Here is an 18,045-nt window from a genome sequence, read left to right on the forward strand (position 1 = left end):
CCTTCTAAGGCCGAATAGTCCTCCGTTGTACATACGTATCACATTTCCTTTATCCATCTATTGTTAGACATTTGAGTTTCTTCTGTCTCCTGGCTCTTGAAAATAGTGCTGCAGTGGTCATGGGTGTGAAATACAGTATCTCTTTGAGATACTGCTTTCAGTTCTTTTGGATCTGTACCTGGAAGTAGAGTTGCTGGACCATATGACAGTTCTGTTTTTAATTTTTTGAGGAAGCTGCATCGTTTCTTATCGCAGCTGTACCCTTTTACAGGTACACAGGGCACAAGGGATTCAACATCTCTGCACCCTTGCTAATACTTGTTATTTTCTGGGGAGTTTTTTGATAGTAGCCATTCTAATGGGTGTAAGAGAGCTTATTTTAGTTTTGATTTTAATTTCTCTGATTAGTAACATTGAGCATCTTTTTTGTGCTTGTTGGCCATTTGTATATATTCTTCTTAGAAATGTCTATCGAAATGTCTGTTCAAGTCTTTTACCATTTTAAAATCAAATTGTTTCTTTGTTGTTAAGTTATAGGAGTCTTTTATATATTCTGGATATTAACCCATTATCAAATATATAATTTGCACATATTTTCTTCCATTCTCTGGTGGCCTTTTTACTCTGTTTCTTTGATGCACAGAAGTGTAAAGTTTGATGTAGTCCCATTTGTCTGTTTTTGCTTTTGATCTTTAATTTCTTTTAGCAATATTTTTGATTTTTCAGTGTACACATATAATCAGGGTTCCCCAAGACCATGCTCAGGTTCAGTGATAAGCTAGTAGAACGACCCACAGATCTCAGAAAAGCTGTTATACTCACTGTTACAGTTTACTGCAGTGAAAAGACACAGATTAAAGTTAGCAACAGAAAAAGGCACAAGGGCAAGGATCCAGGAGACACCAGGCCCAGGCTTCCAATTGTCTTATCCCAGTGGAGTCATGCGAACAAATACTTAATTCTCCCAATAGCAATGTGAGACAACATGCAGAGAGTACTGCTCACCAAAAAAACATACTTGAGCCCTGGTGTCCCAGAGTTTTATTCAGGGTTGGTCATGTACACATGGCTGGACATAGTTCTCTAACCCCTCCTAAGGTCAAGCAGATACCATGTGGCTCAAGACTCCCACCGTGGATCAGATTGTTAATGTGACCCAAGGCCTCCTGTAAACAGAAACAGCCTTAATAGGCAGGCTGTTCCAGGGACTTAAAGGTTATCTCCTAGGAGCCAGGCCAAATCTTTCTATGGTGTATGCAGGTTTTGGACACCCCTGACCTGCTGAGTTAATCCTTTACAGTACAAAAGCTCTTTCACATCTTTTCATCCTTCGGGTCTCAGCTCAAATGTCATGTCCTCAGAAAGATATTCTCTGGTCACGTTACTTGAAAGTCCCATTCTATGTATTTATCACATCACCCTATTATAGTACTATCCTAATCTGTAATTATCTTGTTTATTAGCTGTCTTCCCCTGCTTGAAATCAGTTCATGAGGGCAGTCATGTTGGCTGGTACGTCCTTGTATATAACTGGCATTCACTGTTTTTTAAATTTAAAAGTTTTAACTAAAACAAAGTACCATAAGGCAAATAGAAAAAATGACAAAGGATATGAATACTTAGTTCATTTTAAAAAATGATCATTTTTTCCTAATAAGAGACATAGAAGTTAAAATTAAACTGAGATCCTGTATTTTAATACCTATCAGTTTGGTAAAAATCCAGGCATCGCAAGCTTACTATGTAGACAAGGGCTTGTTGAAATAGGCACTCTCCTGCATTGCTGAGTGCACTATTTGGCTGTATAAATCAGGATTTGAAGTGAATATATACTTTGACCTTGTACTTCAGTGAAGTTATCCTATAAATATGCCCCGTCATGTGTGAAATAACTTCACTGCAGTGATGTTTGAAATGGCAAAAAGTTGGAAGCAAGTTCGGTGTCCATCACTAGGGGATTGGCCTAATAAATTACGATATCTTTATACACTGGCTGTGCAGCTGGTTTTTTAAGAGAACAAGGATATTCTTTACTGACATGTAGAAAACTTTCTAAGATACAATTTAAAAAAGAAAGCATAGTATAGGACAGTGCATTTCTTGTGCTACCATTTCTGTGGACAAAGGGAATGAGAATATGTATTTGTATTTGCTTGTGTATGAATAAGGAAACTTTGAAAGGATTTGCTGAGAACAGTAACCAGTGGTACCCCGGGGGGTTAGGAAACCGAGAGTTAAGTGGGAGGTTTTTTACTGTATGCTTTTTTAAACTTCTTGAGTTTAGAATCAAATGTGTATTTTGCCTCTTTAAATAAATTGTATTTTTAAAAAAGACATAAATTATATAGTTAATTTTTAAAGTAGTATCCAAAGTATTATGTGAAACAGTGCTCTAGTATCCTGTATCAGCTCTGAGGGCGGGGCAGGGTGGGGTCACTAATGTTCACTATAAACCAGAATATCCAGTCTTACCCTTAACAAGCACATTATGATTGCCTCTTTCATGCTAGGTTGACCCAGTTAAACAGCTCACGTAGCCTTATAGGAGAACTGTGGTGCCATAGAAAGAACAGTTTTGAAGTAAGAGATTTGACTTTGATTTTCCTACCTCTGTTGTTTTCTGACTATGAAATTTTGTATCAGTTGCTTTACTGTTCGTCTACCAAAACCTCCCAACATATAAAGATAAACAAGATGAAGTGAAAGTGCTTTTAAATTAAGTAAGTACTTTATATAAATCATATAATACTAAATTACATAAATGCTTTGTAAATGCTATATTAAGAGAGCTGTTATTACTTGCATTTACTTTATACTAAACATTAATCAGCCCAAGTTGGCAATAATTGTATTGCTGAATATTAGCCATAACTGCAGCGTTCTTAGCATATGGCACAGTCCCCTCCTTCTTAGAGGATTGAAGTGTGAATTCCCTCAGCTCTCCTGCTTCTCAGCTATCTACCCCACTATGCCCCTGTTGTCTAGAGCCCACCTTCCTCATAACCCTTTCCTTCCTACTGAACTTCAATGACTTGTGTTCAGCAAAAATTATCTTTCTTGATAAGTGTATATATTTTTCTGTCTTTTGTGCTTTGCAATTGTTTCCTTTCCACTCTCGTAGGCCTGGAGTCTTCATAAATGTTTCCTCCATGAGATCAAACTGAGGCAGAGAGCACCAGTGCCTTTGTAAGGCCAGCTTTTCTCTCTTTTTCCATTCCCCATCATTTATCCCCTACCCTGCTTCATTAGTTATCATCTCTATGTTCTGTATCATCAACATTTTCTTCTAATCCTAACTCTATGCTTTGACCTGACAAGTATGCTCGTCTCTGACATCCCTAAAATAACTTTTTAAAATTTGAATCTCCTCTTTTGTCCATTTTTGTTCTTTTTTGGCTTCAAGGAATAATTGCCTTTAATTTCTCAGTTTCCATTCATTCCCCAGTCCATTACAATTTATGGATAACCTGCTGCTTAAGCTTAGGAGTTATTCACACTTCTTTCCTTGGTGGTCATCTCACTTTGTATTTTTCCTTCCACAACTGTTGTGTTACATTAATGATCAATGCATCCATCTATACTTTCTCCCTGAGGTTTCATCCACTTTCATAGCTATAGAAACTAATGGCTTCCTTCAGCTGTCTTCTGAGCTTGAAATGCACCTGTCTAAATTCTCTCTCCACCTAACTAAAATCTCTCTCTGCTCCTCTAGCCTGCTTATCTTCTTGTGCTCCCTGTGTCCATCAGTGCTATCACCACCTTCCTAGTCCCTTAAGCCAAAACCTCCAGAGTCCTCATTGACTCCTTCCTGACCATTCTCATGTAATTTGCCACAAAGCTCTGTCATTCGTTGCTGAAGTATTTTTCTCACACCCCTCCTATTTTCCATCACCACTTCAGCAAGTTTGTTAAAAACAAAACATAATCTGATGTGCACTTCCTCAACCTTAGCAATTTTATGACTTTTTTGTTGCCTGCAGGACAAAGTCTGAAGTCTCTGGCACGGCAAACAAGGTTGTTTACGACCTGTTCCTAACCTTCCTTTTCCTGCCACCAGCCCTGACCACCCTGTTCTCAGTCACCTCAGGAGTTCTCATAGGTTTTCTGGATAGGCCTGTGCCACAGATGACCTTATCTCTGCCTGGAGCCCATTCACCTTCCATTCTTGAAAGTTCTATTCAAGAATTGTATCTTTCATGTTGTCTTTCTTTTTTGCTTTAAATTTTTATTGACATATAGTTGATTTACAATGTTGTGTTAGTTTCAAGTGTATAGCAAAGTGATTCAGTTTTGCATATATACATAGTGATTCAGTTACACATATATACATATGTGTATTTTTTATTTTTCATATTATTTCCCTTGTGGTTAATTATAGGATATTGAATATGGTTCCCTGTCCTATACAGTAGGCCCTTTTATTTTATTCTATCTTACATGTAGTAGTCTGTTATTTACTAATCCCAAACTCCTAATTTATCCCTTCTCTACCCTCTTTCCCTTTTGGTAACCATAATTTTGTTTTCTATGTCTGTGAGTCTGGTTCCATTTTATAAATAAGTTCATTTGTTATCATTTTAGATTCCAAATATAAGTGATGTCATATATTTGTCTTTCTCTGATTTACTTAGTGTGATAATCTCTAGGTCCATGTAGCTGCAGATGGCATTATTTCATTCCTTTTTTATGGCCGAGTAATATTTCAGTGTGTGTGTGTGTGTGTGCCACATCTTCATCCTTTCATTTGTTGATAGACATTTAGGTTGCATCCTTGTCTTGGTTTTTGTAAATAGTGCTGCTGTGAACATTAGGGTGCATGTATCTTTTTGAATTAGAGTTTTATGCCCAAGAGTGCAATTGCTGGATCATTTGGCAATTCTATTTTTAGTTTTTCAAGGAACCTCCATATAGTTTTCCATAGTGGCTGCATCAGTTTACATTCCCACCGTATGTTGCCTTTCTTGATCATAAAAAATTAGTTCTGTAGCACTTTGTTCACATCTCTAGTGTTTCTCTAATATTAAAACTATCTTATGAGCTTCTAAGGACAGCATCTAGATCTTTTTAATTTCTGCTGTAGTGTTACAGCAGAGTAACTAAAATATAGAATTCTTATAATTACTTATGGAATGAATAAATTGAAAGTCAAGTGAAAGAGAAAGCCTACAGTAAGTCTGCAGAGCAGTCATGTTGTTTTGTGAATGACAGATTGAGAGGAGGTTAAGAGCTTGATTTCTGCAGTCAGGCACACCTGGTGTTCAAACCCTCTTTATAAGACAAGCTGTGGCTGTTTCCTTGCCTGGAAAGTGGTGATGGTAAGGTGGTTGTGAGAGTTTAATGTCAAAGTATACATCAGGAATTCCTTGGTGGTCTAGTGGTTAGGATGCAGGGCTTTCACTGTTTAGGGCACAGGTTCAATCCCTGGTTGGGGAACTAAGATCACACAAGCCTTGACGTGGAGCCAAAAAAAGGCACATATTAAAATCCCTAATACTGCTGTTACCAAGCATGTAATATACTTGGTTAAACTCTATAGTCAAAAATGAGATACAAGATACAAGGTGTGTCTTCCTATGAGCTTCCTGGCTTAACCAAGCTGATTACCTCTTGTCAGCAACAGTGACTATCAGTCTACTTTCATATCCTGTTTTATTTAGTTCTCTGTTATTTTTCTCCTATTTTCTATTATTTTTATTTTGTTGTTAATGCTCTTGAGATTCATTCTACCCTTTATAAAAACTGAATTTTAGATCTAATATATCAAAAAGGAAATTGAACTTGATTAGGCAAGGATAGACCCAGGATAAGGATAATGGTAAAAAAGGGATGCTTAGAACTAGAGAAAAATGGAATCTACTTTCATTCCTTCATTCTTGCATTTATTGTTCCCTTCCTCTATATAGGTGGGAATGGGTTTGGAGAGCATCAGAATTAAGGCCTAGTTTCTTTCTGTAAAGGTTTTGTTTTCTGTTTTGTAACTGAATACTGTTTTGAGATAACTGTAGATGGTAAGAAATAATACTGACAGATCCCCTGTATGTCACTACAAAGATTTCTAAGTCTTATTAATAATGAAGGTGAGATAGTTCCTTGTATAAATGATAGGAAACTACAGGTAAAAAAGCATTTCATGATTTTTAAAAAGGTGAGAGTACTCTGCTTGGAGCTATAGTAAATAAAGAAGGCTTCATGCGGATGTCATTTTTTAAGTAAAAAATTCCAAAGAATGAGTACAGTTGTATTAGAGTTAGAAAGAGCCGGGTGAGAGGGGGGACCTGGGTTCCTCCAGTGGACAGTGGTAAATAATCTCGACTTTTAGGCTGTGTACTTCTTGTAAATTGATTCTCTCTGGCTTTAAGTTTTTGGAAACTCGCGTAATAATGGACCTGTTGTTACCCTGGGATCTAAGCATTACATTTTCTGTTTTTTATATAGAACACTTTGATTTTCCTGGGAGTCTGACTTACTGAAAAATCTCTTCCTGTGCTTTTAGAATGACAGTAGAGAGCGGCATGAGCACGGCAACGAGAGGCGGAGGCGTGGCAACACTGAGTCGGTGTCCAATGGCCGAGCCCCCAGCAGCTCACAGCAGGTGGTGGAGCAAGAGGAAGAGGAAGATGAGGAGCTGACATTGAAATATGGCGCCAAACATGTGATCATGCTGTTTGTCCCTGTGACTCTCTGTATGGTGGTAGTTGTGGCCACCATCAAATCAGTCAGCTTTTATACCCGGAAGGATGGGCAGCTGTACGTATGAGTATTGTGGGTTGTTATTCTTGGCCAATCTAGCTGTCCTGCGTAGCGTGTCATCGTCACCTTGAAGACCTCTGACCTCTGCCCTGAAGGGCCGTGAAGGCTAGAGAGTCCATCCTCTCTGATAACTGGAAGCAGATGATGCTTTACGTAGAGAAAATAAAGCTGCAGAGTTATATTTTTTAATGTAGCATCCCTAGATTGGGCTCGATTTATTTGGAATTGAGCAAGTAAAGAATTGAGTAGTGATTTTAGCACCTCAGGGCTATTGGGCCCATGTTCTTCTCCCTGGAATGTTTTTTTCCTTCTCTAACTTTGGTAGATTAATTCCTATCATCCTTCTCATCCTGGCTGAAAAATAACTTCCATGACCCTCCTAAAAGAATTAGGCCCTTCCCGGTATTCTTTCGCACCCTGTTCTTTTTTCACTTGTCACAATATGCAAGTGTACTTTCCCTACTTAATGCCTGTTTTCCTTCTATACCACGAGGACTACGAGAGCACTTTTGTTTCCAGGGTGAGGAATGTAATAAATGTTTGACCAAAAAAAAAAAAAGTTCAGTGAAAGGATGAAGAAGGAATGCAAACTGGCACTAAAGTGTTTGCTGAACTGGCACGTAGATTCTCTGGTGCTATTAGTGTCTGCCCTTTGTCTCCAAGAAAAATGCTTTGATTCAGATGTCACCTAGTTCTGTCTCTAGGACCCTGTTGGGCTCAAGATGTTTTAAGTGAATTCTGAAATTGGCAAGTGTCGGGAAAACTGTGGGGTTCTGAAAGCCAGGCTTTAACCTTTTGAGAGAAAGGCTACGACAATGAGTGAAGAGCAGGGGTTGGAGACAGTTAACAAAAGAAGTTGGGGAATATTGTCTCTGTAAGTTAAAGTTAGGTTTGGCTGCATATTATAGAACCAGGTTAGCAAGCTGTGCCCCACAGGCCAGATCTGCCTGACACCTCCCTTGGTAAATGAAGTGTTACTGGAACAAGGCTGTGATCATTCGTTTATGTATTGTCTTCAGCTGCTTTCATACTACAAGGGCAGAGTTGAATGGTTGCAGCAGAGACCATATGACTCACAAAGCTTAAAATATTTACTCTGTAGTCCTTCACAGAAAGTTTGCCGAGTCCATTATAGAAAATCAAAACAGGAAATTCCCTGGTGGTCCAGTGGTTAAGACTTGACGCTTTCACTGCTGAGGCCCAGGTTCAATCCCTGGTCAGGGAACTAAGATCCTGCAAGCCGAATGGCACAGCCAAAAAAAAGAAAAAATTTAAAAAACTGGTTTGAGTTATATACATATTTTCTTGTCTCCCACAGAATAGTGAAGAGGTAGTAGTTCAGATTGTACAGTGCTTTCTTTTCACCAAGGACTCAGGCTTCTTCATTCCTTCTCTTTTGGCTTCGGTTGTCTAGATTATTTCGGGGTCCAGTATTGGTGCTGGAGCCCCAGGCTTCATTCACACAGCAGGAAGGAATGGAAGAGAAAAGGACATAGACATACCTCTCAGCAGAACTCACTCCTCCCTCAGAAATTCCACAGACCACATCTGCTTATAACTCAGTGGTCATTACTTATTCTCATGGCTGTACGTAACTCCAGGGGAGGCAGAAATAAAGTCTTCTGTTGAAAACATTGGTACCTGGAATAAAAGTGTTTTCATATGAAACAAGGGTAGATGGATATGTGACATTGTCTCAAGACAACTTTAGTTGTAGTCACCCTACAGATACAAGATAATTATCCACCATTTTACCTTCCTGTTAGAACCACTTGTAGCCTAGGTGTTATGGCAGAATCTGGTCGTACTTTAACAAATCACTGATAAGCTGTGGAGAAAACATTTGATGAGGTTATTATTTCAGTATAAAGCGTCCACTAGATGGAGCCAGTGTCTGGCGCACGTGGGTCCACCTCGATTTTAACCATCTCCTTTTATTTTGAAGAGCTTATTTTAGCATAAAGCTGCTTTTCTTAGGTTAAAAATTCTTGGTTATATTGATGAGCTGAAAAAAAAAGTGATTCATAAGGTATCAGTTAAATCTGGGAAACAAAACTGGTTTTGGAGAGCATGTAGTTTAGAATCTCCATTAACCCCTGGGGCTTTTGTTTTATTACAGAATCTATACTCCATTTACAGAAGACACGGAGACTGTGGCGCAGAGAGCCCTGCACTCAATTCTGAATGCGGTGATCATGATCAGTGTCATTGTCATCATGACGATTCTCCTGGTGGTTCTATATAAATACAGGTGCTACAAGGTGAGCATGAGACACAGAGCTTTGCTTTCCACCATATTTTTTTTTTCCCAATAATTTTATTTATTTTTGGCTGTGCTGGGTCTTTGTTGTTGCGTGGGTTTTTCTCAAGTTGAGGCGAGCGGGAGCTACTCTAGTTGAAGTGCTTGGGCTTCTCATCGCGACGGCTTCTCTGGTTGGGGAACGTGGGCTCAAGGGCATACAGGCTTCAGTGGTTGTGCCGCATGGGCTCAGTAGTTGCGGCTCCCAGGCTCTAGAGCACAGGCTCCAATAGTTGCGGCACATGGGCTTGATTGCTTCACAACTTGTAGGCTCTTCCCAGATCAGGGATCGAACCCACGTCTCTTGCCTTGGTAGGTGAATTCTACCACCGCGTCACCAGGGAAGCCCTCCACCATCTTCTTTATTTTATGGTTGGATTGTCCTGTCACCTTACTTGGTCTATTAAAGAAAAAGGTCTTATATTCTAAAACTAAGTTAATTTTTAGTCTCCCCCTCCTCATTTGGGGAACAAAAAGGCATAAATGAAAAACAAATGTTTTCATAAAATATCGCAGTCTAAATGGTTTTAACATTTTGGTTTGCAGTATACTTAGGACCTTCCAGAAGAATATATCCTAAGACCTTTGTGAATTCCCTCATTGACAAATAGCACTATATGATATAATTGTCCCCGTAAAATAATGTATAACCACAGAAAATCAGATTTTCAGCTTGAATGCATCCATGCTCAGTTGCTCAGTCGTGTCCGACTCTGTGACCCATGGAATGTAGCCCACCAGGCTTCTCTGTTCATGAGATTATCCCAGCAAGAATACTGGAGTGCTTTGCCATTTCCTTCTCCAGGGGATCTTCCTCACTCAGGGGTCGAATCTGAGCCTCCTAAGGCTCCTGCATTGGCAGGTGGGTTATTTACCACTGAGCCACCGAGGAAGCCCCTTCAACTTGAGTACAAGCAGTGAAGCCACCTTCGGATGCCGATGTTGAACTCACTGATGACTGGCTGAATTCCCGTCCATTCCCTCACCTTCTCTTCTGCAGGAACAGGAATTTTTTGCTTGGGAAATAAAGGCAGGGGCGGTTATGCAGGGAAGAGACAGGCCCAGACCTCCCCGTCTCTGCTCCCTACCTCATGCTACCTGAGTAACTTGAGGGTGAATTTCAGCTGTCCGGCACATGTTTCAGATTCCTGCCTCAGAAAAATGACAAGTTATTACAGTTCATAAACCTTTAGGCTCGTTCTCAAATAAAAGAAATAAATATTAACTTTTCAAATATTGAATTCTACACTCTTTTTACTTCTGCATTTTCTATACTTCAGTATATTCTTTAACATGATTAAAATCAAGTGTATAATCAGTATGTGTCCTTTTTTAAAACTATTACTTTTGCATAAGCATTTTCCCGTATTATAAATTCTTAGAAAATATGTGTAATGACTACATAATATTTGACTCAGTGAGTGTATTGTCATTTACTTCCCCTAATTTGGACATCTCAGTTCTTTCCAGATGTTCACTATCCTAAAAAACAGTGAATGTCTTTATGCATAGAGCTTTTCAATTTTTCAAATTATTTCCTTTGGGTATAAGCCCAGGCACAGAATTTCTGGAGCAAATTGTCTACATATTTTTGGCTGTCTTAGTATGCAGAATTTTGTTTTCAAATTGATAGTATCAATTTGTACTTAACACTGGTGGTGAATGAGGCTGTCTTACTCTACTTTCACTAGCATTGAATTTTTAAAAATACCTGTGCAGGGAATTCCCTGGCAGTCCAATGGTTAGGACTCTACACTCCACTGCAGGGGGCAAGGGTTCAATCCCTGGTCAGGGAACTAAAATCTCACATGCTGTACAGTGTGGTTAAAAATACATACATACATACATACATATATATATGTATATGTATGCTGCTGCTGCTAAATCACCTCAGTCATGTCTGACTCTAGCAACCCCATGGACTGCAGCCTACCAGGCTCCTCCATCCATGGGATTTTCTAGGCAAAAGTACTGGAGTGGGGTGCCCCTGCCTTTTCCTATATATATATATATATATATATATATATATATATTCTAACCCTAATAGGCAAAGCAAAAATGTCTTAGTTTGCTTTTAGTTGATTATTAGTGAGATTGAATATCCTTCACTATTCACCTTTTTACTGTTCACAGACTTCTAAAATTATACAGAGTTTAACCTTGTTTGTTGAGTGGGTAAAAGTATTAACCTAAGTGATGACCATTTACAGTCTGACATCAGAATCTGGAGATTGAAGACAAAAGATGTGATGTGACCGGAGTCATCTACACTCAGGCACCCAAAGAGCAAATGATGTAAAACCATTCCCCTCCCACTGCTTAAATGTGCTCATGTGTCAGTTACTTTTATATTTTTTTTCACCATATACAATTTTGTGTACATAGAAGTGTCTACCTGCCAGTTCCATTTCTCTGCTTTATTGGACTCTCTTTGTGACTTGTATCTGGATTGTGTGCTACTTTTGTTCTTCACATGTTAGTGGGAGTCCCCTAGGGATTTACTTTCTTTGGTGTTTGGAAACCTCTTTCTGCTTCTCCAGCAGGAACTTAGAGGGCTTCTCATCTTGCTAAAGCCCACTTAGGTTGTGTTGAGTGCAGGTGGGGGAGGGCAATACTGGAGGGAAAAGGTGGTAAACTTAGCCCTGGCTTCCTGGTTCTTCTGATTCCCCAGCCTACGTACTGGCAGCTACGTGCATTCGGTCTAGATTTTATAGGTGTATTTGGTAGGAGAGACAGGATGGAATGGGCTTTGTTACTCCTTATTAACTAGAACCTTTCTCAAGGTATTTTTGGTGGTTTTGTGCATCTTTTAGTTAGTGCTTCGTGTTAGACAGTCTAAAGGTTTATACTCAGCTGGATTTCCATGTCCACCCATTCACTGGTGGCGTTTTGCTTTGTTTTTTAAAATGCTTATGTCTTGGCCAGCCCAACCAATCCTATAGCAACAAGTTGTTTACTTTGATTCTTAGTATAAAAATAAAAGGGGCTTTTGAGTCAGAAATTCAGAAACTTGCCAGGACCTGTTTGGAAATAAGCCCTGAGGATTTGTTGTGTCAGGAGTTGGTTGTGCAATGTCTTTGAGAAGCACAGGAAGCTAAAAGACCAAACAAACCTTAAAAAGGAAGAACTGGAAAAGGCAGTTTAATGATTTATTGTTTGATAGAGATGAAACCATATAGCTTACTGAAGTCACATGATTTCTGGCCTAGATAGTTCAGTGTTTAGAGGAGATCTTTGCCATACTGTACTGAATCAGGGCTCATTTGTTTCAGAGCCAAGAGGAAAGCTGAACTAGGGATTTTTGCAAGATGAGAAAGGCCTGTTTTACCACCTGATGTTCTAGGAAAAGGGGAGGTGTTATTTAGTCATCAGAAGAGGCTTTGAATTCAGGTAATAATTCAGAAAATCATAACATCTATGATTAACCTAGTAAGAAAACCATTTAAAGTCATTATTGCAGGCAGAGGGCTAATATTTTTGCAGTATGAAGAGCACATACAAATAATTAAAATTATGGATATCCTAATAAGATATTTTAAAAACACAAGAAGAGAAATTATGAAGGAAATCTAAACAGCCAGGAGAGGAAAAGAGGAGAGAGGGGTGTATGTATATTTCCTCACTAGTAAAAAATATATATATTAAAATAGCAAATTAACATTTAGCTTATTGACTTGGTAAAAACTAATCAGAACTTAATTTGCGGAGTCACTAAGCCAGTATATATCAGTAGTCTGTACACTTTGATTCTGTAATTTTGCTTTCATGATTTATCCTAGAGAATTAAAAATGCTGAAAAATGTTTGCATACTAGATACTAATCCTAGCATAAAATATAATTGGAAAAAGAAGGAAAACCCTACAGATTCCATGCATAAGGCAAAAATTGTGAACTCATGCATATAAGCAAACTATTATAAAGGAATTTAAAATCTATATTTTCAAAAAATATTTGGTGGAATGAGAATTTGTCTAATAAAAATAGAGTTTTAAAAGACAGAATGTAAACTCTTATATTACATGATTCTAATTTTTTTAAAGGTCTTTACATATGCAGACAAACATGTCTGAAAAGGAAAGATTAATATCAACTTTGGTTCTCAGTGGTCAGTGGAAATTGTTTTTTTCTTTTAGTGTTTCTATATTTTCTATATGTCATAAGTATATATTACTTTGTATTCAGAAAAATACTGTTTTTTTAAAATAGCATTTCATGTTCCCTTGCCCCTCCCCACATAAAACAAGATAAAAAAACTTTCCTTAAGAAAGTTGAGGATTCCTAGTATGCAATATTTACTCTCGCCCTTAATTTGGAGTTTAATATGGAATATCTATGTACATCTTCCACTCTTTAGAGTTTATTGTTTTGTGTTATTTTGTATGGGGCTTCCCTCATGGCTCAGCGGTAAAGAATCTGCCTGCAATGTAGGAGACCTGGGTTCGATCCCTGAGTCCGATCCCTGGGTCGGGAAGATCCCCTGGAGAAGGAAATGGCAACCCACTCCAGTATTCTTGCCTGGGTAATTCCCTGAGCAGAGGAGCCTGGCAGGCCTACAGTCCATGAAATTTGGATTATTTCTAAAGCTGGCTTGGGAGTACAGTGGGCTAGGATGCATATAGAAAGATTCCTTTTTGCTTAAGCTTTATTGTTTTCTTTGCACGTGAAATAAAGGACTCCCTTCAGAATATTTTGCTAAAGTTGAAGTACTTAGAGGGAAATGTACAGGTGTCTTCAGCTTACTTTGATACATATTAAAATGGACTCATCAGGTGGAGAGATGGATAGCAATGTTACAGAGCAAGTACAGCAAATGTGAACCATAGAATTTAGGCGGTATATGGGCAGTGGTTCACTGTGTGTTTGAAAATTTTTATAATAAAATGTTAGGGGAAGTTTTTGTGTAAGAACACCAGAAATTAAATTTATTGTATTTGGATAGTAAATTTAGAATATTTAACTGTTGAAGGAATACCAACTTTCATGATGGAAAACCACTCTTTTGACCTTTTCCCAAGTTGTAACATTTTATAAAGTTGTTTTAAAGAAAGGCAGAGAGACTTTTTAAGAAATCTTTTCTTTCAAAGGATTTAATAATCACATGTCACCTTGAATGATCAAAACAGAGCCAAAAGAGAAAATGAACATAGATTCTAATGTTAACTTTAGTAACAACTAGATTTTGATAACTTAGAGCTGTATAATTGGAACAGCTAGATCTGGGAGGTGGGGGTGGAAGATTTTTTCTTTTAAATGGAGACAAAATAATATTCTTGATCTGAAGCTTTTCTTTTTATAATTTATTTCTGGCTATGCTGGGTCTTCATTGCTGTATAGACTTCTAGTTATGTAGAGCAGAGTCTATTCTTTAATTGCAGTGCACGGGTTACTCACTTAACTGCTCAAGCTTCTTCTTGTGGTGGCTTCTCTTGTCTTGAAGCACAGGAATTGCGGCACGTGGGCTCAGTAGCTGCGGCTCCCAGGCTCCAGAGCACAGTCTCAGTTAGTTGTGTGGCAGGACCTTAGTTGTTCCAAGGCATGTAGCATCTTCCTGGACCAGGGATCAAACCTGTGTCTCCTGCATTGACAGGCAGATTCTTTACCACCAAGCTGCCAGGGAAGCCCTGGAGCTTTCTTTTTTATTTCTTTAAGGTTTAATTTGATCTTTCTGGTTAAGAGATATGTTTGGAAAAGTTGGTGGTTGAGTAGCTTCTTCTGTCATAACAGTAAAATTCATTGAAAGAATAAAGATTATTATGGGTGTATCTACCTTAAAATAATTTTACTTTTGGTTAAAAATTACTTGACAGTTTATCATATTTCTCCATTCTGTTTTTTAAAACTGCAGACTCCATGGGTTGTATAGTATTTTCCCAAATATACTCATCACGTAAAATTACCATAATTTTTTTTATCTTGTATAATAGATTAATCAAGCTCTAGGGACTTTTCCTAGTGGTCCAGTGGTTAAGGCTTCGTGCTTCCACTGAAGGGGGCATGGTTTCTATCCCTGGTTGGGGAACTAAGATCCTGCATGCTATATGTTCAGTTCTGTTCAGTCCAGTCACTCAATTGTGTCTGACTCTTTGCGACGCCACCAACTGCAGCACACCAGGCTTCCCTGTCCTTCACCGTCTCCCAGAGTCCACTCAAACTCATGTCCATTGAGTCGGTGATGCCATCCAACCATCTCATCCTCTGTCATCCCCTTCTCCTCCTGCCTTCAATCTTTCCCAGCATCAGGGTCTTTTCAAATGAGTCAATTCTTCACATCGGGTGGCCAAAGTATGTTATATGGCTAGGCCCCAAAAAATAATTGATTAAAAATCAAGTTCTGATTCTATCTCTCATTTTAATATGCTTTACATGAGTTATAGGGACTAATATTTATATAGTGCTGTATGAATTCTGCGTTATAATGATGGACTGACACATAAGCATTATTAATGAACCAAGTAAAATAAACATAGCATACTAATACTGAAATCTCGGATACTGAATATTTTTTCTTCAAATGGTTATATAATTTAGAAGGCCTATTTTCTCTGTAGAGTTAATGTATGTGTACACTGGTCACTTAACTGAATTTCTGAGTTTCAGTTTTGTAACTATCAGTTATTTTATCAATTTATTATCAGTTATTTTATTTATTAATTTTATTGTAGGAATACATCAGAATTCCTCTATTGAAAATATTGCTCCTTTAAAGTATAAATGTTAACTGTTGACTCTATTGATACCTTTTCTAATTGAAGTCTAGTTAATTTATAAAATACATTCTTGTTGTTTATCTATTTTACACATAGTGGTTTGTATCTCTTAATCACATACCCCCAATTTATTTTTTTAAATTTTTATTAGAGTATAGTTGATTTACAATGTTGTGTTAGTTTCAGGTGTACAGGAAGATGAATCATGTGTGTGTGTGTGTGTGTGTGTGTGTATATATATATATATATATATATGTACGGGGTCGCAAAGAGTCGAACACGACCGAGCGACTGATCTGATCTGATCTGATGTATGTATATGTCCACTTGCTTTTTCTAGGATTCTTTTCCCATAGAGGCTATTACAGAGTATTGAGTAGAGTTCCCTGTGCTATACAGCAGGTTCTTATTAGTTGTCTATTCTATGTATAGTAGTGTGTGTATGTCAATCCCAATCTCACAGTTTATCCCACGCTCCCTTTATCCTTTGGTAATGATGTTTGTTTTCTATATCTGTGACTCTGTTTTGTAAATAAGTTCATTTGTAGCCCCCCTTGTTTTAGATTCCACATATAAGCAATATCATATGATATTTGTCTTTCTGTGTCTGACTTACTTCACTCAGTATAACAATCTCTAGGTTCATTCATGTTGCTACAGTGACATTATTTGGTTCTTTTTATGGCTGAGTAGTATTCCAGTGTATATATGTACCACGTTTTCTTTATCCATTCCTCTGTTGATGGACATTCAGGATGCTTCTGTGTCTTACCCATTGTAGATAGTCCTTCTGTGAACATTGGCATACTCCTAATTTATACCCCCCACTTCTCATTCACCTTTGGTAATCACTGTTTTTTTCCTATATCTGTGTATCTGTTTCTGTTTTGCATGTACATTCATCTGTATTATTTTTTAGATTGCACTTATAAATGGTATCATACAGTATTTGTCTTTCTCTGACTTATTTCATTAAGCCTAATATTCTTTAGGTCCATCCATGTTGCTGTAAGTGGCAGAATTTCATTCCTTTTTAAGGCTGAGTAGTATCCCTGTGTGTGTGTGTGTGTGTGTGTGTGTGTTTACATGTACTGCATCTTCTTTATCCATTTGTCTGCTGATGGGCAGTTGGGTTGCTTGCATATGTTGCCTGTTGTAAATAGTGCTGCTGTGAACACAGGCGTTCATGTATCTTTTCAAATTAGTGATTTTTTTTTTTTTTTTCTGGATACATATCCAAGAGTGGAAGTGCTGGATCATATGGTAATTTTAGTTTTTTGAGGAACCTTCATTTTATTTTTCACAGTGGCTGTACCAATTTTCATTGCCTCTAACAGGGTACAAAAGTTCCCTTTTTTCTATATCCTCCGCAACATTTGTTATTTGTGGTCATTTTGATGATGGCCATTCTGACAAGTATGAGGTAATACCTCATTGTTGTTTTGATTTGCATTTCTCTAATAATTAGTGGTATTGAGTATCTTTTCGTGTGCCTGTTGGCCATTTGTATGTATTTGTTGAGAAATTGTGTTCTCCCATTTTTTTGATTGGGCTCTTTGTTTTTTTTCTTTTCTTGGTGTTGAGTTCTGTGATTTGTTCATATATTTTAGATATTAACCCCTTGTCAGTCATATCATTTGGAAATATTTTTTCCCATTCTGTAGGTTGTCTTTGATAATTTATTTTGAATGTATCTTTTCTTTTAAAATTTTACCTATTTCTAAAGGAATGAAGGTCTCTATGTATGAAATTTCTATTTTATTAGTAGTTGAGCACCAACTGTTACAGGTATTTACTGTTCCTAAAGCTGCTTCTGTTTTGGTATTTGAAAATCATAACATACACAGAAATAACATACTGTTTTTGAAGTAAGAAGTTTGGATTTTTTTTTTTAGGTTGCGGGATCTGTTAATTATATTGAAATTCTTTTCTAGGTCATCCATGCCTGGCTTATTGTTTCATCCCTGTTGTTGCTGTTCTTTTTCTCATTCATTTACTTGGGGTAAGTGGTTAAATATTTGGTCTCTTTTTCAGAAATTAACTGTTTGGACTCTGTAACTGTCACTTAAAGAACTGTTCTTTGTTGATGAGTTATTCTTAAATTATTGTTTCCATGTATAGATCATCCTTGGTATGTATACAACTTGTTAATATTATCAATAAGTTCAGTTCAGTTCAGTCGCTCAGTTGTGTCTGACTCTTTGTGACCCCATGGACTGCAGCACGCCAGACCTCCCTGTCCATCACCAACTCCGGAGTTTACTCAAACTCATGTCCATTGAGTTGGT

The 18,045-nt window shown here is 37.8% G+C and overlaps 1 protein-coding gene across 5 annotated transcripts in view; it reads left to right on the forward strand.

Annotated features, from left to right (window-relative positions):
- The window catches only part of PSEN1 (presenilin 1), a 67,146-nt gene that overhangs the window by 20,727 nt on the left and 28,374 nt on the right, over positions 1-18,045 (forward strand). For all 5 annotated transcript variants that reach the window (XM_019969173.2, XM_019969176.2, XM_019969175.2 and 2 more), the window contains exons 4-6: positions 6,494-6,747; positions 8,870-9,011; positions 17,692-17,759. In XM_019969173.2, the coding sequence (XP_019824732.2) occupies positions 6,494-6,747; positions 8,870-9,011; positions 17,692-17,759 (464 nt within the window). The remainder of the gene's footprint in view (positions 1-6,493; positions 6,748-8,869; positions 9,012-17,691; positions 17,760-18,045) is intronic.

Source organism: Bos indicus, chromosome 10 (genome assembly GCF_029378745.1).
Source record: "Bos indicus isolate NIAB-ARS_2022 breed Sahiwal x Tharparkar chromosome 10, NIAB-ARS_B.indTharparkar_mat_pri_1.0, whole genome shotgun sequence".
Lineage (NCBI taxonomy): Eukaryota > Metazoa > Chordata > Mammalia > Artiodactyla > Bovidae > Bos > Bos indicus.